The 26,210-nt window shown below is 32.7% G+C and overlaps 1 protein-coding gene across 1 annotated transcript in view; it reads left to right on the top strand.

The window, feature by feature from the left end:
- LOC111716129 (double-stranded RNA-binding protein Staufen homolog 2) overlaps nt 1–22,496 on the top strand; it is a 26,088-nt gene extending 3,592 nt beyond the window's left edge. Inside the window, exons 3-17 of the mRNA XM_023491555.1 lie at nt 435–524; nt 585–654; nt 1,977–2,036; nt 2,422–2,514; nt 3,149–3,213; nt 3,786–3,840; nt 4,616–4,696; nt 6,020–6,110; nt 6,796–6,877; nt 11,567–11,608; nt 12,383–12,464; nt 13,979–14,042; nt 16,205–16,301; nt 17,748–17,799; nt 22,485–22,496. Of these exons, the coding sequence (XP_023347323.1) occupies nt 454–524; nt 585–654; nt 1,977–2,036; nt 2,422–2,514; nt 3,149–3,213; nt 3,786–3,840; nt 4,616–4,696; nt 6,020–6,110; nt 6,796–6,877; nt 11,567–11,608; nt 12,383–12,464; nt 13,979–14,042; nt 16,205–16,301; nt 17,748–17,799; nt 22,485–22,496 (1,017 nt within the window). The 5' untranslated portion in view covers nt 435–453. The remainder of the gene's footprint in view (nt 1–434; nt 525–584; nt 655–1,976; nt 2,037–2,421; nt 2,515–3,148; nt 3,214–3,785; nt 3,841–4,615; nt 4,697–6,019; nt 6,111–6,795; nt 6,878–11,566; nt 11,609–12,382; nt 12,465–13,978; nt 14,043–16,204; nt 16,302–17,747; nt 17,800–22,484) is intronic.
- The last annotated feature ends 3,714 nt before the right edge of the window (nt 22,497–26,210 follow it).

Genomic DNA, 26,210 nt, shown 5'->3' with positions numbered 1-26,210 from the left:
GAACCCCCCCCCCTCCCCTTAATCCTTTAATCCACCCCACAGATCCCTTTGCAGTTATGCTATTAGTAATTAATCATTCAAAGACTATAAACTAAAAAGATATGTATTAAAGAAAAGTTAAAAAAAATTAAAGTAAGAGACGACATTTATTAACCTCTGAAAAATATATTATTAATTAATCTGTTAGAATTTGTCGCGGCAATAATTCCATCGGTGCGCTTTAAATATTTATCGAATATCGACGAAAGCAAAAACATTCTTAAAAAGCGTATTAAAAAGATGTAAATGAAATGAACTTTATATTTTAATACTTTTTAAATTGATTAAAGTTTTTGTTAAGTAAAATTTGTTCCAGCTTTTCATAAAACCAATTTTAAAAGAGGAAACATCAAGACTTAACAATACTTTTTTATCAGAATTTGGTTTGATATTTCAGAATTTCGTTTTGTCGCGATGAATCCTAATCCATATTATCAAAATTGGAGCTATGGATATACCCTGGCCCCTGATACAGAGCAATCAAGGTACAGTAACCTCCTAGAGAACTTATCCTCCCATGCTCCTGAAATATTGTATTTGTTTAGGGGCGCATACACTATGTATGGCCAGGTGCAGGGATCTAACCAAGCAAACCTCTCAACCATCCAACCTCATGTAAGTCTATTGTGATTTTCAGAACAATGCTCGCCCATCTTCTATTTCAATAGTGAGCATTTTATCTTTGAATTCATTATAAAACAATAAACAATAACCTTCCCTTCAGATCTCATATGACCCCAGGGAAGGTTTATGTGTATTCAAAATTTCAAAAATTTGCCTCCAATAAAATTCGATTTTCGTTAAAATTTGAAAATCCACGAAAAAAAAATTTAAAATCCGCAACCTTTTTTTGTTATTGTTTTATGATGTATACTGAGAATAAATGCTCACAATAGAAATAGAAAGCCATAAAAGCCTAAGGATGCTTTTATCAATTCAAAATTGGGTTGTCTTAAGCAGTGCTTAGGATCCGGATCCGCAAAAATATTCGGATCATGATCCTAGGGGAATAATATCAAATCCAAGTTCGATAAAAAATAAATTTTGCTCTAAAAGCACAAACCTCAAACTCAATTGTTAATTAATAAGAGAATAATTAAAAATTCCTCATCGATGAAAGGTTTATTAAGTTTCAGCATTAAAATAAGCGAACATTTTTATTTGTTAAAAAAATCAGAACCTGGATCCGGATCTGCATTAAAATGAAATGGATTCTAGACACTGCTCTTAGGTCACTAACAGTTGTGTTGTTTTTAAATATCAAATTTAATGATAATATATCTGTATAGTAAAATATTGGAGGACATTCTTGACGTTATTTAAGTGACCCTCAAATAACAGATCTACAGAATTACCCCTAGATATAACAAGGGCGTATCAGGGAATAAGAATAAAAGGAAGGGAAATGGCGCTGGTCTGACATGAGAAATCCAGTAGCACTACTTTGCAGACGAGTTCCTTATTACACACACACACACACACACTCTTTTGGTACTGACGCACAACATGACTACAGTCAAGGAAATTGCAGAACAATGTCGTCAATTATAAATAAGCTTGAATAAAGAGTAGTTTATTGTAAACTTTAATCAAATTATATTCTTTGCATGAAAATTTGGCTTATAGTGTTGACTTAAATGTATAAATAATATATAACATGTATATTAAACTTATTTTTAAGTAAACAATTAATAATAAACAAATGTACTCTCCTAGACTGTACAAATACCGAGATTCGTATGTACTGTATATACCTACAGTACACACCTTCGGTTCGGTATTACTTACACACACTCTTTTGTTACAGACAAGCATACATGACGTGTCCGCCCCCTGGGGCGTATGCAGGAATAAATCTAGGGAGGGGGCCAAATTTTTATCCCCCCCAGGAGCTCCTATTATTATTTATTATAAAAATGAATTAAATATTAATTAAGGGAGCTGGAACCTGGGCACAAATAAAACAAGAATACCCCAATAGTGGAATAAAAAACCAGGTAAAAATTAAATTTTGGAAAAAATATAAATAATTCTTCTGAGTTCAGTCATATAATTACTTGTCCATCTTTCTATCTAACTATTAACCACCACCACGATATATCGATAACCATATATATATATCTATAAGGGTTTTACAGGTCCTTACCATTATCCTAATCTGAAAACCATCCATCTCTCTATAGTATATCTATCCATTTCTCTATATTTATCTATCTATGGTGTTTATCTTATCCATTATTCATCTATCTTTGATCTATAAATCTATTCATCTTTCTATTAATATATCTGTCAATCCATCTATCTATCTATCTATCTATCTATCTAATTCAATCTATCTATCTATCTATTTGTCATATCTGTCAATCTATATCTATTCTATAGATGTTTGTGACCTCGTCTAACTCTACCCTGAAGAGTGAAGTTGAAGAGCAGATGATAGGACCTGTTAAACCAGCTAGTGAACCCCCAGCTCAGGTAGATATATTTAACATGATGATAGGACCTGTTAAACCAGCTAGTGAACCCCCAGCTCAGGTAGATATATTTAACATGATGATAGGACCATATTTTATAATACTTGGTTTCTCATTCAATGATTTTTTTTCGTGGATTTTAAAAAATCTAAATTTTTCAATTCTTACCATCCATTAACCTTCCCCGGGATCATGTAAGACCACACAAAAACAAACAAAAAAAAACAGACAAGAAAAGAATATAAATAGGTGGTAGGGCCTTTTAAACCAACCAGTAAACCCCAGCTTAAAATAAAACACTTGTTAATGTCCTGGCTAGATTCTTGCATTCATCTTGATATTTATCCATTTATCACCCATATGTTCATATATTCATTTATCCATCTATCCATGTGTCTATGTATCGACCCCCGTCATGATAGGGGGAGTAAAATGTACGCTAGATTGTGACGTGTTTATTTTGCTTAATCAACTACAGATTTCTACGCAAATCATACTACTTAAAAGTTAAAACTAGTTTTTGTTAGTAAACAAACTTTAAACATACACGGCATAAACATATTAGTCGAACCATCTATCTATCTATCCCCATCCACCTATCTATCTCCATCCATTTATCTATGTATCGTATCTAGATTGACCCTGTCAAGGCATTGGCTAAGCTACATGAACTTGCATTCACCAACAAACTGGTCGAGAGGTAGGTTTCTTAAAGCCACATTTAAAAAAATCTAAAAATAAAAAAAACGTAGGGAAGTTCTGATTTCTTGAATTAGAATCAAATAATTATGTTTTTAAGAAAACGTATTTAAATTGGTAATGAGTCCCAAAACACTAGACTGGGACCAAGAAAACTCCATTTCTGAAAACCACCTCTGAATAGCTAAACTATACTCATGCTAAAAGTCTTGTATTGTACCTGTTTTTTTTTTTGGCAAACCCTGTCAAGTATAAAATGCGATATCCAGAGAAAAGAGTATTAGTTTGTAAACTTTTATATTGTTTAATGTAATTTTGCTTTCGACAAATGTAAAGGATGAATATATATAGGGTAATGTGTCCCAAAATTTTAAAATCCTAAAAAAAGTTACTTGTCTTGAGTTGAAAATATATGTTCTCTTATTAATTTTTTACAGGAAAACTGCTAACCTGTTTTTCTCAAATCTTCTAAATCACCAATTGTAGTCTTCAAAACATTTTTCATTCTCTATACCTCCATTTTCAATTTAAAATGAATTCTCCTTTTTTATATTTACGAATTCTCCCTTCCAGGTTTGAGAAGGTTCAGGATCCTGAAGCTGGAAACCCTCAGATGACCGAATATGTGGTAAACTTAATATTGATTGATTGATTGATTGATTGATTGATTGATTGATTGAGTGGTTGATTGATTGATTGATTTACCAATTGATTTTTTTTGCAAAGGTTCATATATAATTCCATCTCTCGTATCACATTTCCCAATAGGACCGGGCTTAAAGGGACTGTTAGCATAATTTCATGTGACCTTCCAACTCAACAGAGGTATTTCCGATTCACAGTTTTACCCTTTAAACCAGTGCTTAGGATCCGGATTCGTTGGGTCCGCAAGATTTTGGCTTCCTGGATCCGGATACGGATCCGGATCTTGAAAATATCAACCAAAAACTTCAAAAAATACTTTTTACGCTCAAAACCCAAATCTGAACTATTGAAAAAAAAATTATAAAAATTTAATTTTCTGATTCCTGAATGGTTCATCATGTTCTAGTATAAAAATAAGTGAAAAAAATTGAAAAAAAATTGAAAATTCTGCTTTGTTATAAAAGGTTTATTAAAATTTAAGGTAATGACTTTGATCCGGATCCATTTTCCAGTGCGGATCCAGTGTACACTTGCGCGGTTTCTTTGCACTTAATTTCCCGGTATATAAATAAGAATATCTATGAGATCCTTGATCAAACAAAGGTTTAAAGGGTACCATTGTAATTTGTAAATCGATTATGCCACTCTACAAATGAAAGGTCACTTGAAATCACACGAACAGTCAATTTATAAATACATTTTGGGACGGAGAATACACTTGCAGTGCTATTGTGAACTTTATTTATACATATATCCAGGTGAAGTTGTTTATTGGAACTGAGGAATACGAGGGGAGAGGAACTAACCTCAAGTGTGCGCGTCAAAACGCTGCTCTCAAGGTTAGTTAATCCACGCATTTGCGTCATTTAAAGGGACTGTATTTGTTTTTTTCAAGTGACCCTCCATGCAAAGATGTCCATTCCCGATTTACCAAGATACCCTTGAAAGCTTTGACTGATTAAGTATGAATTAGATATCAATATTTTTGTTTTTTAAACTGTTTTACTTTTTTATTTGCGGTTTCTCTTTTTTATTAGAAGCAATGGAGAAAAACAATCAACACTTTTTGAGTCAGAACTTCCACATTTTTGATCAGATTAAGGTTTCAAGGGTACCGTTGAAAATCGGACATTACCATCTTTGCATGGAGGGTCACTTGAAACTTAGCTTACAGTCGTAAGGTGGGATATTTATCTGTTAACATATCCTCTCCCCATCAAAGAATAATAATTTTCCCAACTTGTGTTAGAATACTTTATCCATTACATCATTTGGTAAATCCTAGTAAATGCCGCCTGGACCTCTCTGATGGCAACCTCGGTGACTTTCTCTACTTACATAGAAAAATGTGTGCACTAGATTTGAATCATCATTCTTAAAATAAAAGAATTTTAGGGAAAATGTATTATAAAACTAACAAAATTAGAATTATTATTATTAGGCGAAAGAAAGAAATTTAATTGTATTATTGATAGGCGCTGTCTTAACACCAAGTACCAGACAGCTAAAGAAAAGAAACTAACCATATTATTATTAGGCTCTGTCTAACACTAAGTACCAGACAGCTAAAGAAAAGAAACTAACCATATTATTATTAGGCTCTGTCTAACACCAAGTACCAGACAGCTAAAGAAAAGAAACTAACCATATTATTATTAGGATCTGTATAACACTAAGTACCAGACAGCTAAAGAAAAGAAACTAACCATATTATTATTAGGCTCTGTCTAATTAGAATTATAAAATTAGAATTATTATTATTAGGCTAAAGAAAGAAATTTAATTGTATTATTGTTAGGCTCTGTCTAACACCAAGTACCAGACAGCTAACGAAAGAAACTAACCATATTATTATTATGCTCTGTCTAACACTAAGTACCAGACAGCTAAAGAAAAGAAACTAACCATATTATTATTAGGCTCTGTCTAACACTAAGTACCAGACAGCTAAAGAAAAGAAACTAACCATATTATTATTAGGCTCTGTCTAACACTAAGTATCAGACAGCTAAAGAAAAGAAACTAACCATATTATTATTAGGCTCTGTCTAACACTAAGTATCAGACAGCTAAAGAAAAGAAACTAACCATATTATTATTAGGCTCTTTATAACACTAAGTACCAGACAGCTAAAGAAAGAAACTAACCATATTATTATTAGGCTCTGTCTAACACCAAGTACCAGACAGCTAAAGAAAAAAAACTAACCATGTTTAATACAGCCAAGAGAATAGGAGTCACGGCAACATCAGGTATGTACAAAAAAGGAGGTAAATTTTTAAAGAATTTTCAAAATCTCTAAAAAAATTCTTCAGAACATGCCTATATGGGTATTTAACGATCCGCGTAAGGCCGCTGATTACGGTACATTTTTTAGTTTTTCGATATTTAAAAATTGGCCAAGTTAAGGCTATTTGTCTTCCCTTCTTAAAACCCCTTTTTTGCCACTAATTTTTTTTTTTATGAACAACGCTTTTGAGTTCTGTGTTTGAAGATGTACCTTTTGAAAGCCATAGTCATATTTTGACCAGAAGAAATTTGGGTTGATTGATGGTCCGGTTGGTTCAAATAGATTATCAAGTACAATAGGTGGCAACAGAGAAATGAACCATTTATACACAACGTCACAAGTGTCAAATATAACTAGGAAAACGAAATTATCTCTCATTGGTTGACATGTTTTCCAAGATTAAATAAAAAAGTGTAAAAACAGAAAATAAAGAACACATATAATTGCACTTACTTTACTGTAAGAAAAGCACTTTATTCCAAAATTATCACTATTATTAATATTTTTGTCGGACACAAAAACTGAATTGACACTTGTGACGACAGAATACAACTGTACTGAGAGTGTAGAAATTCTACGTTGCCATCTATTGTACTAGAACCTATTTGGGTTGGTTGGTTGATTGATTGATAAAATTAATATTCTAGAACTGCACGAGATTGCTGCTAAGAAAGGAGTACATGTGGACTTTAAATTTCTTGAACCCTATAATTTTGAGTTTAAACACAGGTCAGTCTAAAAACATTTAAAACAATATTTTCCAACTTGTGAACAAAAATTATGTCGCTATTGAATCCCTGATATTTTCTTGGCAACCCTGAAACCAGGGTTCCAATGTAAGATTTCAACCCTAGATTACAATCTAATTGTTTGGGATTTTTTTTGCCAGGAGTTTGGGAGTTTTTTTTTTTTGAAAAACGTATTTTTTCCGCGTTTTCGGCAAAATTACTTTTCCTTTAATAAATCTTCTATTGCAAAGATATATTGAGGTTTTTGCCCACAAACTTTTTGTTCGACTTTGTGACCTCGTAGCACTGTTACATATTAGAAATTCATAATAGTTTTGTTCTTCCCTAAAGCTTTTTAAGAAAAGGAGTTATGATTGAAAAAATTAAAGATTTCAATCTTAATTTTTGTTGTTGAGCGAAATCACAAATCCATAATTCCCCTAATCTTTAAAATTTACTTGGACTAGGAAGACGACTTTTTACAAAAAGTCCTTGGTTAAGGAAGACGACTGTCAGACTCTCGATTAAAAATAGTCCAAATACAAGAGATATAGCAATTGTGCAGTGGACACAGAACCATTTCACATAATAAGTACAACTATCTGTTTTTATAAAACAATAAATGAAAGAAAACTGCTTAAATATCGTCTTCTTTTTTCACAGTTTTACGCAGTGCTTAGGATCCATTTAATTTTTAAGCGGATCCGGATCCGGGTCCTGGATCCGCACTGGAAAAAAATGGATCCGTATCAAGGTCATTTCTTTAAGATTTTTATTTAACTAAGAATTTTCAAATTTTTGTTCGATTATTTTTATACTAAAACATGATGAACCATTCAGAAATCAGGAAATTTTTATAATCTCTTTTTCTTTAATTAAAAAGTTTTTTTTTTTTTTCAGTTTTTGGTTGATATTTTGCCCCTTGGATACTGATCCATGGATCCGCATATTTTTTCAGATCCGGATCCAGATCTTGCAGAGCTTAAGCACTGGTTTTATAGGACCCACTGTAGTAAAATATCTAGTAATTCCTATGAAAGGAAAAAGGAAGGAAATTTTCTCCATGTTTTTGAGCTAAATAACAAATCTAATGTAAAAGAAATATTGTTTATTGTTTATTGTTTTGGTTGAGAAAATAATCAACCCATAATTCCCTGTCACTCTTAATATATAAAGTGAACATTTGACTCTCGATTAAAAATAGTCCAAATACAAGAGATATAGCAATTGTGCAGTGGACACAGAACCATTTCAATTAATAAGTACAACTATCTGTTTTATAAAACAATAAATGAAAGAAAACTGCTTAAATATCGTCTTCTTTTTTTCACAGTTTTACGCAGTGCTTATGATCCATTTAATTTTTAAGCGGATCCGGATCCTGGATCCGCACTGGAAAAAAATGAATCCGTATCAAGGTCATTTCTATAAGATTTTTTTTAACAAAGAATTTAAAATTTTTTTTTTCGATTATTTTATATTAAAACTTGATAAACCATTCAGAAATCAGGAAATTTTTATAATCCCTTTTTCTTTAATAGTTCAGATTTGGGGTTTGAGAGTAATTTTTTTTTCAGTTTTTGGTTGATATTTTGCCCCTTGGATACTGATCCATGGATCCGCATATTTTTTCAGATCCGGATCCAGATCTTGCAGAGCTTAAGCACTGGTTTTATAGGACCCACTGTAGTAAAATAGCTAGTAATTCCTAAGAAAGGAAAAAGGAAGGAAATTTTCTCCATGTTTTTGAGCAAAATAACAAATCTAATGTAAAAGAAATATTGTTTATTGTTTATTGTTTTGGTTGAGAAAATAATCAACCCATAATTCCCTGTCACTCTTAATATATAAAGTGAACATTGGTGTAAGGAAGGTTAATACACCGTTTTCTCAGGGGTGTTTATTTTCTAGAATTACTGCACGTGACCAGAACTCCCACTAATGGCAGTGCAGTATCATTGTCACATGATACAGTCGGAGACATGTGACAATAATTCTGCACTGCCATTGGTGGGAGTTCTGGTCCCGAACATTTGAATATACAAAACTTATATACTAAACACTAAAAATCATTAGTTTTTCATTTAATATCAATTATTGTTTATAATTCAGTTAATAAACCCTATTTTTTTCCGCTAGGAATAAATATTACCAATGAACTGAAACATACGAAAAGGAGCGAGGGGGGAGGGGTTTATAATTTGTTGAGATATTATTGATTTAATATCAAAATAAGGATTCAAGTTTTTTGATCTCAAAACGTGCACATTTTAAGTGATTATGAAATTGTAAATAAAGTTTGTGCATAAGAACGTTTTTAAAAGTTTTTTTTTTGTACAAAAAGTTATTAAAACTTAAATAATATTCATTTTCTCGATCCGAAACCGGATCCGCAATAAATGAATTTGATTCATTCCTTAGCACTGCTTTTGGAAATTAGCAAAAATTAAAGAAATATACAGGAGCGTAACCGAATCCACTTATTTACTGGGCGGATCAAAATAAATTCTAAGCACTAATTTTTAATATTATCTTTTAATTTCCTGTTATCCCTTCCATCCCTTTTTTTATGTTTCAATAATCTTTCAGTCAGGGGTGAATATTTTCTTGAAAAATGATTTCCCCCTTTTTTGAAAATTATTTTTTTTCCCTAAAAAATGGTGGGTGAAAAGTATCAAAAATAATAAAAAAAAAATTACGTTTTGATGTATAATTTTCCATTCCCCCATTAAACCGTCAAAAATCATGTTCCCCCTGTGCGGGGGGGGGGTAATTCTGAAAAATAATATCCCTACCTCCATCGAAAGTAAAATGATATGGTTTGAAGGAAATTAGACGGGATGAAAAAGATTTAATTACTGATTAAGAGACAATTTTCTTGAAAATACCCCTGCCTCCTTTTACCCTCCATCCATTACGCTATATTTATATACACCCCTATATATATACACTAGCTTTAGCTTAGGAACCCAGCGCTGCCCAGGTTACTAAAAGTTACTCCCTTCGTTTACCCGCACTTGAACGATTTTACCGGGAAACTAAATTTTCGCTATGAAAGTCAACCCACTCTCAACTTAGAATCACAAAACCAAACTAAGAGCATTCTCGTGGGCCTCCCCAGTTCCCCAACCAAAATTTGTGACAATCGGTCCGGGGGTTCCTGAGTTATGATTGGACAAATAAACAGACAGACAAACAGAGATTACAACTTTATATATATATACAATATATACATATATTGTCTGTCTGTATCCAATAAACGTCAAAATGACTGAATCCATCAGATTTTTTTTGGCAACTCAAATGACCCCATATAAGAAGAAAAGCTTGAATTATTTTTTACATTAAACATAAACTATAATAATATAAGCACGCATACGGAATTACCTACTCTGGCAAAATTCGACAACCCCATAAAAGATAAGTAAGGCAGTCCAAGGTCCCGTGTAAAGGGGTAACTGTGGGAATTGGCCTGTTAAACCCTTGGCGGTCTTGAGATTCCACATTGGATATCTTTAAAAGATCATTGTATAATAATAATAATAGTAGCTTGGGACCCCAGCTTTGCCTAGAAATGTCAACCTACTCAGGCTAGGAACATTCCCGTGGGTCTACCGCGTTCTCTAATCAATATTTGAGACAAACATGACAAGGGGTTAATGACATCCAAACAAAAAACAAACAGGCAAACAGAGACTACTACTTTATAAATAAAGAATAGATCACATAAAGCACAAGACTACTACTTTATAAATATAGAATAGATCACATAAAACATAAGACTACTACTTTATAAATATAGAATTGATCACATAAAACATAAAACTACTACTTTATAAATAAAGAATAGATCACATAAAACATAAGACTACTACTTTATAAATAAAGAATAGATCACATAAAACATAAGACTACTACTTTATCAATATAGAATAGGTCACATAAAACATGAGACTACTACTTTATAAATAAAGAATAGATCACATAAAACATGAGACTACTACTTTAAAAATAAAGAATAGATAACATAAAACATGAGACTACTACTTTATAAATAAAAAATAGATCACATAAAACATAAGACCACTTTTTTATAAATATAGAATAGATAACACTTACTTACTTGGAATACTTGATGTTTAATCCCCAGGGCTCCAGTTAGGAACATAGCGGGAATCTCTGGTCTGGACCTCACGGAGTAGAGATCTTAACCTCACATTGTGCATCCTCATTGGTTTAGTCCTTGCTCTCTAGTCCTGGCACAAAGATTTTCTAGTTAAACAAATGCTCATCAAGCAAATTTTTGAAGATATTAATTGACTTTGCTTCCTTAATATCCAACGGCAAGCTGTTCCATTGATTTGCTACTCGATTTGAGTAAAAATTTTGCCTTAGATCCATTCTAGAGTGTTTTGGGATTATATTGTCCTTATACGCCGTCAGTCTAGTAGGTCTTGCAACTTCTGAACCAACCAGATTAAACCAAGTATCAGCCTCTACTTTGTCATAACCTCTGATTATTTTAAATGTCTGAATAAGGTCAAATCTTTTTCTTCTCTGGTCCAGCGTAAGGAGTCCAAGTTCATTTAGTTTTTCCAAGTATAAGACTACTACTTTATAAATAAAGAATAGATCACATAAAACATGAGACTACTTTAAAACATAAATCACAAAATGTATTGTTATTCAGTATGAGGATGTGGAGTAAGAAAGATATGCTGGGAAATTACAGGTTTGCTCCTTTTCCTTTTAAAATGTTTCTTTAAAAAAAATTATTTATGCTTTTCATAAATCTATCACCTAAATTGTCTCATCTGATTTTTTTTATTGTTTTCTTAGATATGTTATTGTGATTTTTTGTTTATCAATCATTATTAAAAACAAAAAAAAAGTTATGTCTGAACTAACATACACTTGTATGAGCTGTTGATAATAAAGTTGATAATAACAACAACAATAATAATAATACTAATACTACTACAGGAGTACAGTTGAATATAGCTGGCTATAAATTCTGTTAGATATTGATAATAATATTGATAATAACACTAATATTAATAATACTAATAATGATTACTATGTCTAGAGTACAGTTGAATATAGCTGGATATAAATTCTGTTAGATATTGATAATAATATTGATAATAATATTGATAATAACACTAATATTAATAATACTAATAATGATTACAATGTCTAGAGTACAGTTGAATGTAGCTAGTTATGAGTTCTGTTAGATATTGATAATAATATTGATAATAACATCAAAAATAAAAATACTAATAATGATTACTATGACTAGAGTACAGTTGAATGTAGCTAGTTATGAGTTCTATTAGTTATTGAAAATATTATTGATAATAACAACAATAATAATAATACTAATAATGATTACAATGACTAGAGTACAGTTGAATATAGCTGGTTATAAATTCTGTTAGTTTTTGATAATAATATTGATAATAACAATAATAATACTAATACTAATAATGATTACAATGACTAGAGTACAGTTGAATGTAGCTGGTTATGAATTCTATGGACAGGCTGAGCTCCCTCAGCAGGCTAAACATAATGCTAGTACTCAGGTACTCTTATTTGTACAGGGAGGGAGGGGGGGGGGGGGGGGGGGGGGGAGAGAGAGTTCATATTATCCCCCCATCTATGAGGTAATATTTAAAATTTCTTATTTTTTTTTATGCCTAAGATTCGAGATTAAATGATGGAAGAAAATCTTAAAAATTGAAGAAACTTAAATTAGTTCGAAACATATTTTTAATAAAATGTTGAAATGACATTTTTTACTTTTTTAATTAGATTTAAATTAATTCTATTCTTTTCCCTCTAGCATTGAAAATCATATTTTTTTGAAAAACACATTCCTGTTTATTTGTTATGTTTATGTTGTTAGTAGCAGTGGGGGAATTATTTAATTAATTAATTAATTCATAAGTTGGGTTCTGATTATGCTAATTTTTAGATTGTCTCTAGTTCAGATAATCTTTGCTAGTCTGGATCTTAATCGTAGTCAAGATAACTTTGTTTACAAACAAAGCGTACTGCAGTTTCTAGCAGGAAGGCTAAAGAAACTGTAAGTGTAATTTCAAGTGACTCTCCATGCAAAGATGGCAATGCCCGATTTACAACGGTACCATTAAAACTTTAATCTGATCAAAAATGTTGAAGATAACGTTGTTTTTCTGATAATTTCTCCATTTTTTTTATAAGCAAAAATTGCGCAAGTTACGTTTGCAGAGAAACCACAAATCAAAATAAAAAGTTCTGAGTCAGAATTTAATGAATTTGAGCCGCGTCTCAAATCCTATAAAAACCGGTTTCAATTCAGCACCGGCTTAAATATTGACACATTGAATACGATTTTAAGTGGAACCAACCACATTTGAGCCACAGCTTAAGTTTAAGCCGCGGCTCAAATTCTTTAAATTCGGACTCTGAAAAAACAAAATACATGAAGTTCTAATTCATACTTGATTAGACAAAGCTTTGAAGGGTATCATTGTAAATCTGGCATTGTCATCTTTGCATGGAGTTCGCTTGAAATGACGCGTACAGTCACTTTAATTTTACGCGGTGCTGCACAGGAGAATCATTGTTTTCATTAATCTAATAACTGCATAGTTTATTTGTAAGCAAAGATAGTTCTTGATTTTAGTCAGGGGTTTTTATTTTATTATAAAATCATTGTCCAACTCTTCAAATATTTCCCTAATATTTTATTAAGGCTTGCGCAGATCAACTTTTGAGGGCAAATACTTTGTTGAACAATTCTTCTTCCATGTTAGAAAGTGTATTTGAAAAAACAACCATAAATATATATTTTGCCTTCAAGTTAATATTTTTTCTCCTAAGGGGTGTATTTTTCTTTAAAAATCAACCCCCCCCTTTAAAAAAAGTGTTTATAAGGGGGGCAAAAATAGATTTATGGGTATAAAGTATGAAAAAATTGGCTTTTGTTTAATTAATTGAACTATTAAAACAACTTGACCAGTCCTTTGGATGAGAACGGCGGGAGAACAAAATGCTTCCATTTTTGATTTGAAATAAAAAAAATAAAAAAAATTTAAGGCTACTTTAATTTCAGGCTTTACCAATAGTCAGACAGATGGCGGATCCGTCAGGAGCAGGGAAAGTTATTGCCAAGCCAGGTAATATTTATATTCATCTTTATATCTATCTGTCTATCCATCTATCTATCTATCTATCTATCTATCTATCTATCTATCTATCTATCTATCTATCTATCTATCTATCTATCTATCTATCTCTTAATCTATCTGTTATTGCCAAGCCAGGTAATATTTATTCTCATCTATACATCTATCTGTCTGTCTATCTGACTGTCAGTCAGTATGTCTATCTATCTGTTTATATATATATATCTTTATATCCATCTAATCTAAAACTATGAAAATCAAATGGTCAAACATTATTCTAAGAAAATCACGGTTAAAGGGACTGTATCTGTAATTTCAAATGACCTTCCATTTAGAGAGGATCATATCCGGTACACAACATTACCCTTTAAATCAGGATATCTAGCTAGAAAAGTGATTGATTATGAAAAAGTACTGCATTGTTTCTGTAGCAAAAATTTGCGATTTTTGACCAGACACTGTTGTAAATCAAACACATGCCGCCTGTTGTTTTAAAGGAATGTTTATATTGAAATTACGTCTGCAGTCCCTATACTCTCCTGTCCAACCTCATCTAACCTTTATCTTTCAAATCATAATCATTAAGTTTTTATTAAGCTTTTATTACCTCTCTATTTCATTTTTGTTTATTGTTGCTCCCCCTTTTTTTTTACAATATCTTTTGGATTTCTTTTTTGAACTTTTCGCTTCACAAAAATGGGGCGACAGGGGGATTTTATAGCTCTTGGACTTAATTTCAAAGGACCCTCAATGAAAACGATTCGCAATGGGACCCTTATTTTATCAAAGTAGCAAAGTTTCTTTGTTATAATGATTTGAAATCTGACGATATCCTTAATTGTCCTTGTTGCATAATCTGCAAGCACCTCTTGCTAAGAACCTTAGTTGAAAATAATCAACAACTTTAGTTATGAAAATAAGAATATCTCATTCAATCTTGATCATATATAAGAGTACATTGTGAATCGTACGTGCAATTCTATGAATAGAGGTTCAATCAACAGTACCTTTAATATCTATGTAAATGGTCTTTTGAAATAACGTTTACAGTCCCTTTAATATCCAGGTGGTCAGTTGAAATAATGTTTACAGTCCCTTTAATATCCAGGTGGTCATCTGAAATAATGTTTACAGTCTCTTTAATTTCCAGGTGGTCAGTTGAAATAATGTTTACAGTCCCTTTAATATCCAGGTGGTCAGTTGAAATAATGTTTACAGTCCCTTTAATATCCAGGTGGTCATCTGAAATAATGTTTACAGTTCGTTTAATGTCAAGGTGGTCATTTGAAATAATGTTGACAGTCCCTTTAATGTCCAAGTGGTCAATTAAAATAACGTTTACAGTCTCTTTAATGTCCAGATGGTCATCTGAAATAATGTTTACAGTCCCTTTAATATCCAAGTGGTCATCTGAAATAATGTTGACAGTCTTTAATGTCCAGGTGGTCATCTGAAATAATGTTGACAGTCTTTAATGTCCAGATGGTCATCTGAAATAATGTTGACAGTCCCTTTATTATCCAGGTGGTCATTTGAAATGATGTTTACAGTCCCTTTAATATCCAGGTGGTCAGTTGAAATAATGTTTACAGTCCCTTTAATGTCCAGGTGGTCATTCGAAATAATGTTGACAGTCCCTTTAATATCCAGGTGGTAATTTGAAATAATGTTTACAGTCCCTTTAATGCCCAGGTGGTCATTTGAAATAATGTTTACAGTCCCTTTGATATCCAGGTGGTCAGTTGAAATAATGTTTACAGTCCCTTTAATGTCCAGGTGGTCAGTTGAAATAATGTTTACAGTCCCTTTAATGTCCAAGTGGTCATTTGAAATAACGTTTACAGTCCCTTTAATGTCCAAGTGGTCATCTTAAATAATGTTTACAGTCCCTTTAATGTCCAGGTGGTCATTTGAACTAACGTTTACGTCCCTTTATTGTCCAGGTGGTCATTTGAAATAACGTTGACAGTCCCTTTAATGTCCAGGTGGTCATCTGAAATAACGTCGACAGTCCCTTTAATATCCAGGTGGTCATCTGAATTAATGTTTACAGTCCCTTTAATGTCCAGGTGGTCATCTGAAATAATGTTTACAGTCCCTTTAATATCCAGGTGGTCATCTGAATTAATGTTTACAGTCCCCTTAATTTTCAGGTGGTTTACCAATACCGGAAGAAGAGGAGTCTGTTCCGGTTTCAGGGGACGTGAAGAACACAACCATGCTCCTCAATGAAATTGCAATGACGAATAAGTAAGATTGTTTTTTATTTGATTTGATTTGGGGAACATTTGTTTATTGATTGATTGATTGATGATTGATATGATTGATTATATTTTGATTAATTTTTTGTTTTTATTTTAATTACTTTCTAGTTTTCTTGTTTCCACTTTATTGGGAACACAGCGTTGCCCAAGTTACGCATAGTTGATCCCACCGTTTACCCGTGCTTAGTTATAGATTACGATTTTAGCTATTTTTATCTATTTAAGTCGACCCACTAATCTTAAAATCTCAAAACCAAGCCAAGAACATTCCTGTCTTTTCCCACCGGGTTTTTTTAATGTCAAACCATCGACAAAATTAGATTCTCTGCCATATTTTAAATAGATTGTCTAATTTTCTTCGAAACAAGATGTACTGTGTACACTGTACACTGTATACGATGGGCCATTATAATGGACACTAGCATAACGGAGTTACAATTCAACTTTTTTGGTAGTGGCTTCTTTATTTTTTAAATTTTAATGTCTTTTATTTGTTGAATCTCTAAAACTTACCCTTCCCCCCTCCCTCTACAGTTCACTGCCCCCCCTTCTTCCCATTCAATAGATTATTGATCAGGTTTGTGGTTTAAACTTGGATTCGATGGCTTCTGCAAATTAATTAAACCATCCCTCAATAATTGACGGTTTCAACCTCCCCCTCCCCATCTCCCCTTCCACCCTCTTCATCCGTCAGTATGGGTTCTGCTTTAAAGTTGATGTATTTAGATTATGATTGATCTTGATTGTTCTTGATAACTTTTCTAAATTATTCTTAAACAAATTCCATTAAAAACAGTGGTTAATCATTTTGATGAAGTTTAGATGTTTTTTTTTAAGTTTGAGAGATTGGTCATAATTTTAAAGGACTCCAAGGTATGTCTGAGGTACATTAATTCTCTCTAAACCGTCATTTGAGTAAACCATCTTAAAAGTATAAATAGAGAATCCACTAATCTATTTTCAATTAGAAAAATAGGGAGGTGTTCTCATTTATCCTCGATGAGACAAATGTTTAAAGGGTTGTGAATCGGACATTTTACAAGTGGATGTGGGATTGATTTATTCGATTAATATTATTTGTTTAGTTAAATTAATTTCATTCACTGATTTGATTACTAACTTAGATTGATTGAATAATTGATTGAGTGATTGATATATATTAAAATTGATTGATTTATTGCTATATTGATTGATTGATTGCTATGCTATATTGATTGGTTGATTGTTTGATATATTGATTGATTAATTGATTGATATACAAATTGATAAATAAACAAACAGATTGATTGACATAAATTCCGTCCCTCCTCGTGCATAAGCTTTTTAGACACTGACAAAATTGCAGTTTGTTTCTTTTTCCACTGAATTGATTGCGAAGTCAAGTTTAGCTAAAGAATTAATATTATATATATATTGATTGATTGATGTTCAGCTGTACCCCTGAATGGACTCTACTATCTGAGACTGGACCAGCTCATGCTCGGGTAAGTAGATCAATTTTATAATTTTATCTTCTATAGCCGGCCAAACGGCTTGACCGATTGGGATGACATTTTTGAGGACACTCTTGGATAGGCTGGGAGACTGGGAGTGTCTAAGGCTTATAAAAATTCGAATTTTTAATTTTATTCCAAATTTTTTTTTTTTTTTTTAATATTTAAAAAACAAAAATTTTCAAAGTTTTTTTCCACTAGCAACGCCGGGTCCTGCAAACTAGCTGAAGTGCCCGTTGTTGCCCCTGAAAAATAAATTAATTTTGAAAAGAAAAATTAATTTTTAAAGGAGTTTTTAAATTTTTTTTAATATATGTAACCCCCAGGTACCCATAGGTTCCTTCAAAAAAATTTTTATAATGAATGTATAGAAAATCCTTTGTGATTGTGATTTAGGTAACAAGAAAAGTATTTTATTTTTACCAGGGGTGTATACTGTATATGAAAAAACTTGTCTGTTTATGCCCAATTTTTTTATTTTTTTGAAAATTTTTTAGAAATACAGACCCTTGTTTTTACTTGAGTGGGGGACGGGGGGGGGAGGTGTAGCTGGTGCTAGACTAGAAGCGTAGTATTTCAAATAAAGAAAGTTTAAAAACTATCAAAACTTTTTTCTATCCAAGTGTTTTACCAGAATCCCTAGTTGGATGATGGATTAATATGTGGTTGTCATTTTCCACTCCCAAGGGACTCCCCCCTTCCCTGACTAAAACTTTTATAGTTCTCCACGTCGCACAACTTTTTCAGATTTTGCTTCATGTATATTATATCAATTACAGGGGGTATAGACTATAAAGTACTAGAAATTCAAGGCGCTTCGCGCCCTTCTTTCTAGCCTTAGAGGGCGCTTCGCGCCCATCTTCTAAATTAGTTGTGAACATGTTCTCTTTGTGTACATCGTAGAACAAAACAAAAATAATTCGCGGATTTTCACAAAAAATTTCGCGGATTTTCAAAATTTTTAAAAATTTATTGACGATCGAATTTTGATGGAGACAAATATTTGAAATTTTGATTTTTCATAAACCTTCCCTGGGGTGATCACAAAAAATTTGGGCCCGATCGGTTCAGCCGTTTTGACGTTTATTGGATACAAACAGACAGACAGACAAACAAACAAACAAACAAACAAACAGACAGACAGACAAGCCAAATTTATATATAGATGACTTTTAAAGGACTGTTCGTGGTTATTCTTCTTGTAAAAGGGCAAGGGCGACAAATGTGGATAAATGTAGTTTTGAGCCTTAGACATATAACTTTTCCTTCCCCCACATATTCTGCTTAAAGGGAGTGTAAGCGTATTTTCACGTGACCATTAAAGGGACCGTTCACTTATTTGGGTAATTTCAGGGTAAACTAAACAGCCTATTTGCTCTTGATTGGTAATAGTCTTACTTTTCAAAGACAATTTAGTTTACCCTGAAATTACCCAAATAAGTGAATGGTCCCTTTAATGCGAAGACGACATTGCCTGATTTACCTAGTTCTAAAAAAATGAAAAAGAAAAATTCTTTTTTGCTGACTCAGTCTCTGATATTTTCTCCATGGTTTTATATAAGGAAGAAATAGGCAAGTCACTTTTTGAAAAGAAACCACAGATGAAAATGAACAGTTAAAAAACAAACAAAAAAACATGGATATCTAATTCACACTTGATCAGAGAAAGCTTTAATGGTACCGATGTGAATTGGACATTGTCATTTTTACAAATATGGTCGTTTACTCTCACAGTTCTTTTCATTCACTTACTTTCACAGTTCTTTTCATTCATTTACTCTCACAGTTCTTTTCATTCATTTACTCTTACAGTTCGTTTCATTCACTTACTCTCACAGTTCTTTTCATTCATTTACTCTCACAGTTCTTTTCATTCATTTACTCTCACAGTTCTTTTCATTCATTTACTCTCACAGTTCTTTTCATTCATTTACTCTCACAGTTCTTTATATTCTCACGTATTAAACAATTTTACCTTTTTGGCCGCCAAGGTTTTAAATGCAATCCAAGTCTGGTAAAATCCCTCCCCTCCCATATTTTTTGGGAACTTCACGTGACTATCTATCTATTTTAACCTAATCCAAAATTGTCCAGAGTCACATGAAGTTGCTTAATTATATCTACATATCAATATTTCTATATATTCTTTAAATATTCAGTTTAAAGATTATTCTCGATTTTGGGACTCCGCACTGGACTGTTTCTTCTCTATTTGTTTGTCTGTTTGTTTGTCCGATCAAAACTCAGATACCCCTGGACCTATTTACCTCAAATTTTGATTGGGGAACTCGGGAGGCCCACCGGAAATGTTCTTTCTTGGTTTTAAGATTTTCTCCTTCTGTCCTCTTCTTCCCCCCTTTTCCTCACTTCCCCATCCCTCTCATTCACCCCACCCTCCTTCTCCGCTCCTTATACTCACCCATCCTTCTTCTCCTTTTCCCTATCCCTCTCTTTACTTCCTTCTTTTCCATCTCGCTCAGTGAAAAGTTTTAGAATATTTTCTCAGTTAAACCCTAGTTCATCCCCATCCATTGTTGTTTTTCTTTCTTTATATCAATTCTGATCTACCCCCACACCTCCCCTTGGACCGAATTTGCTGACATTTTTGAGGGAACACTCGGGGAGTGACATAGGCTAAAAAAGTTGAAACTTTTTAATTCCACGGGCCACGCAGGGCACTTCAGCTAGAATCATGATATATGACCAAGCGCGGGTAGACAGCAGGATTAACTATGAGTGACCTGAGCAACGCCGGGCTCTTCAGCTAGATATTATTATTACTGTCTAGCTGGAGTGCCGGCCTAGCGTTGCCCGTGAAATTTTGAAAAAAAATATTGAAAAAAATCGATTTAAAAAAGCAGTACTTTGAAAAAGAAAAAAGAATTTCATTGAATTTAATATTTTAGGTTGTTGAGGGAGAAAATTTTGTTATAGCAGCAACCAATCCTGTTTCTTGTTTACACGAATACGCCAAAAAGGTAGGAAGTACTTTTTATTTGTGTATATTTATGTACAATATACATAAACATGCAAGTTTTTACATGACTTTTCGTACATTTTAAAGTTTTGTTAACAAAATGGTTAGTTTATATTTATATTGTATGAATATTGTATAATTAACAATTTTTGGAAAAAATAATAGTCTTTTTTATAACATTTTATTGGCATCTCTTTGAATTCCAGGGAACTTAGGTGTTGGTCGTTGGATACCCGATCGCTCAATCTCTTGATATCGATATCCACTGCAGGCATTTTAAGGATTTTAAGGCATTTTAAGGATCAACGCTTGATCTCTTCATTTTAGTTGTGGGGATTTTGAAAAAAAGAATAAATTAATCTGCGATCAAAAAAGCATTGATCTCGATATCTATAAAATAAGATCTCCCAGTACTGGATGTATTTGTTATATTTGGGTATTTCTGCTGTTGGGGGTAAATCCCTAATTATTAGCTGTATTATGATAAATATGGAAGGAAAACCCTTATAATTATCATGTATATAATAAAACAAGACATTCGTATATATGTTCCATCATAACCGCCCAATCGGCTGGACCGAATAGGCTGATATTTTTTGTGGACACTCATGGGTAGCCTGGGCGTCTCTTCGGCTAAAAAAAATTAAAAGTTTGTTTTTCCTTGGGCAACGCCGGAACTTTAGCTAGTTTTTATTATTATATTATTGTTATTGCGTTCCTTTTAAATTATATTCCTAATATAGTGAATAAATATGTAGTTAGCTAATATGCTAAAAAAACACATTTTCTGGGAAAATTTTAAGGAAAAAATGAGGTTTGAAGATGAACATCTTATTTTCGAGATTGTGAATGAGTCCCAATACACCCCCCCCCCACACACCCATAAAAATATCGTCCAGGCCACGGTGGAAAGGAATACGCCTATTCCCTTGCTTCTCTATTTTTTCAAATGGTTTGTTAACCTTACTTGCATTTTTAATAATAGAGAGACACATCTGATTCATTCCCTTTGTCTGATCAAGGATCAATTAAATATCCTTGATTTTATATCTGAAATTTGATTATTTTTAATTTTGGGTTCTTGATAAAAGTTACTTTTGAGTTCAAATTTACATGGTATTTTCATCTTTTTTATAAAAGAAATCTTCAACATCTATTTACCTTATAAATTCTCAGACAGAGGGTACCGTTGTGAATAGGAGGGTCTATTATAAATATTCAGACAGAGGGTATTGTTGTGAATAGGAGGGTCCAAGAGAAAGATAAATAAGGAGAATATTTGATAAAAATCGCGGAACCTCCAAACTAAACTTAGATTATAAACCTTCAGTCTATATATAAAGTAGTAAAAAATGTGTGGGTTTGGATGTCCGATCATAACTCTTGAACCCATTGACCAGTCTGCACCAAATTTTAATTGAAAGCCTTTTTTTGTCTGTTTCACCTGCAAACTCCTAATCAAATTGTTTGATAGGCAACCCTGTAAAATACCCCTCCCACGCTGGACTAACCATGTCGAGATATATTGGATTTCTAAAATAGCACTTAAATAATAATAAAAATCAGTGTGACACCCCCCCCCCCAATTTTTTTTAAAAACTTAACCAATATTGAGCCAGACTGAATGAAGGAGCCGAACTTGATTTAAATCCTGGATCTTGAAACTTCTTCTCGTGTGCAGAAACTTCTTTAATTTAAGATTTATACCTGACGTATTGACGTGTACTGGGGCTCATGGGAGGAACAGGTTAAATTCCGGAGGGACAAATTTGGAATAGAAATTCCAAATTGTTTAGGTAGTAGGGACCAGTTCTAGAGAAATAGATTTTGAACAGGGAAATTTTAAACAAATTTTTGAAAATGTCTGATGATCATTTTATTTGAAAGTAATGGAGTTTTTGAATTTAATGGGCTAGGGGGTTGACGAGCCTGTTTTGAGCCATGGAAAGCCAGGATCTGCCAATCATAGCAATGTTGAATGGGATGTATTATTTGTCCGCTTTTAGGACTGAATCCTAGCGTTTATGTACTTTTTAGTCATTGCTTGTATTCATATCTAAGTGACAATTGAAAATTCTTTCAATAAAAAATCCTTTCAGATGTTCTCCTTTCCAGGATAGGTCTGGACAATTGGAAGATTTTTCAGAGAAGTTGGGTACTGTTGCATTTCTCACTACATAATCTTTCTTTTCCTGTCTAAACAGTTCTTTTGATAAATGATAAAAGGAAGGGTTGGCCTCATTAAGACTATCTGTTGCTGTGTACTGTAAATCTACTCTGGAATAATTTACTTGGGGGGATACAGTCTTAGTGTAAAAGCTGTTACTGTAGAAACATTTATTTAAGAGTAGATAATACCTAGGAATTACTTCCCCCCCCCCCCCTCCTAATTATTCCAATGGAATATATTTTTCAGACTAGAGGGAGGGTTAGGGGGCTACCAAAACTTGATTATTCAAATGATAAAGAAACGTGCAGGGTTTTCCAAAGCTTATTCGTAGAAGACAACTTTTAAGCTTCTTCACATTTGTTAATTTATTTATACTATTTAAGGGGGATATCGCGGCCTCCTTTAAAGAAGCAATTTCAGCTTTTTCTTATTGCTCTTAAATTCGCCATTTTTCATAATCTCAGCAAAACAAAATTTGTCACAATTTTTTTTCAAATTGGTGAATTTTTTAAAGTATAAGCCGTTCATATTATTTTTACCAGGCAACATTTTTCATCTTTAACCAAAGCTAATTCTTTCCTGGTGTCATGTGAGTTGCCACTCAAAGGAAATTAGTTTTTGCCACAAACTCTGATTTTCTTATTCCTATAACTTTGCAACCCGTTTTCCTAGACCTTTGATATTTCAAACTATTAATTCTGTTAGATCATATAGTCTAAGTTTGAAATATCACAGGTTTACATCATCAGGTTGCAAAGTTATAGGGGTTAGAAAATGTGAGTTTGTGGTAAAAACTTTGTCATTCGTTTTAACATTTATTGGATACAAACAGACGGACAGACAGACAGATAAATAACATATATATCAACGATTTAGGTTTCAAAATTTTTAAGTAAGAGTCAGAAAAATCAAGATCTAGCCTATCTGTTGATTAATAGACTTAATACAACAAGAAAACTTCTTTAAAAGAAGTATAAGAAACATGTCAAATGCCCAATAAATCATTGTTAGACTTTGACAAGTCTTATTATAACATTATTATATCCTTTCAGAATTACCTCCCAGCCAATTTATTCTTTTTGATACCTTTCACCAAAGATATCATTGATTTTACGCTTAAAATATATTCTCGATTCTGATTTAAAAATTTCAATTTTTGGAATTTAGTTTTAACAAAGAACAGGAAGGGGGGCAGGGGCTAATTCCTCTTTATATCAGGATTATTTTTCAAATCTGCTTTAAGGTATTTGCCAAAATCCAATTTTTCCTAAATCCCAGAAGAATTGTTTAAAAATTGCAGACAATGGAAGCATTTGCAATCTTATCATCCAGGAATTGATATTTTAGAAAATGTGAAAATTTTCCTCCGGCCCTGATGACCGTATTGTAAGAAAAATAAGATGATTTGACATAAGTTATAGAATGGAATCCCCCAGAAATATGACTGAAAATGAAAGGTATGAGATTTTAAGAAAATAAACTGTTGATATTGCATCTAGTGCTGGAGGCCCTATCCCCCTCCCACTCCCCTCCTTCTCTGTGAGAATAATAAATTGTCTTCTAAATATATGAATTTTCCCCCGCCTTACTGAGAGAGCCTGAAACCCTGGGCCAAACCATTTTTCTACCGGATAAATTATCATTTACACAACTGTAAGACAACAAATATAGGAAATTTGAACCAAAGCTCTGGTACACACAATCACATATAGAACAGATATTGGGACTTTTAAGCATTGGGCTATTTAGAGAATGACTTTATAGCATTGGGCTTTTTAGAATAGGACTTTACAGCATTGGTCTTTTGAAGTAGGACTTTTAAGCATTGGGCGTTTTAGCGTGGGAAGTTTAAGTATCGGGCTTTTTAGATTATGACTTAAGTATTGGGCAATTTAGAGAAGGACTTTTAGAGTAGGACTTTTAGAGTGGGACTTTAAAGCATTGGGCTATTAATTTTAGGACTCTAAAGCATTGGACTTTTAAAAGAAAGACTTTTATATACATATATATTATGACTAAAGGGTTAGGCTATTAAGAGTAGAACTTTAAAGCATTGGGCTAATTAGAGTAGGACTTTTAAGCATCTGGCGTTTTAGGGTAGGACTTTTAGTATGGGCTTTTTAGCCTTGGACTTCTTGCCATGGACCTTTCAAGCCTTGGACCTAGCTTAGCCTTGAACATTTAAGCCTTTAACCATTTATGCATTGGACCGTTAAGCCTTGAACCCCTAAAGCCTTGACCCTTTTAGCCTTGACCCTTTAAGTCTTGACCCATTTAAGCCTTGGACCTGTAAGCCTCAGGATTTTAAGTGTTGGACTTTTAAGCCTTATATTTACAATTTGGTAAACAAATGAGCTATTAAAACACAGATATTTTAAGTTTTCCTGCTAGTTTGATCCTGTAACATATAATTGATAGTGATCAGCAGAGAGGTGGATTCAAGTGCTTTATGCTTGTTATCACTGGTCCAAGAAAGGGTCTTAATGGATTTTGGAGTATAAAAAAAAACAAGTAATGGTGTTTGTTGATGATCAATAAAGTAACAGATTCAGGCTGAGTTTACAATATTTTGAATTGCTTTTGGTAGTTCAATCGATACATGGATGTATTTGAACTCTCTTGCTCCCAATTTCTTTATTGATTGTCAGCAACATTTATGTAATATTTTTCGTTAAAATCACGTAAATTGGCAAAAAGAGCGCTTCAATAACATTTATTTATTACATTTCCTGCTAGCTCCTGTCACACATATTTTACAGTGAGTAGAAAGATGGATTCAGGTAATTTCTGCCTGATGTCTGTAATTAGATAAGGAGGACTATATATCCCAGTGGACTGATCAAATTACAGTTATTTTCTCAACACATATTGTAGAATCAAGAAGATGCAATAAAAAGGACCGTTTTCTCAACACATATTGTGTAATCCAGAAAATGCTATGAAAGGGAAATTGTAGAATCCAGTAGATGCAATTAAAGAGATATTGTAGAATCCAGAAAATGCTATGAAAGGGATATTGTAGAATCCAGTAGATGCAATTAAATAGATATTGTAGAATCTAGAATATGCAATGAAAGGAATATTGTAGAATCAAGAATATGCATTGAAAGGAATATTGTAGAATCCAGTAGATGCAATGAAAGGGATATTGTAGAATCCAGAAGATGCATTGAAAGGGATATTGTAGAATCAAGAAGATTCAATGAAAGGGATATTGTAGAATCCAGAACATGCAATGAAAGGGATATTGTAGAA

The sequence above is a fragment of the Eurytemora carolleeae genome, unplaced genomic scaffold, assembly GCF_000591075.1.
Source record: "Eurytemora carolleeae unplaced genomic scaffold, Eaff_2.0 scaffold1967, whole genome shotgun sequence".
Taxonomy (NCBI): Eukaryota; Metazoa; Arthropoda; class Copepoda; order Calanoida; family Temoridae; genus Eurytemora; species Eurytemora carolleeae.
The sequence above is the reverse complement of the archived record's forward strand: the minus strand, read 5'-3'. Positions and strand labels throughout refer to the sequence as shown.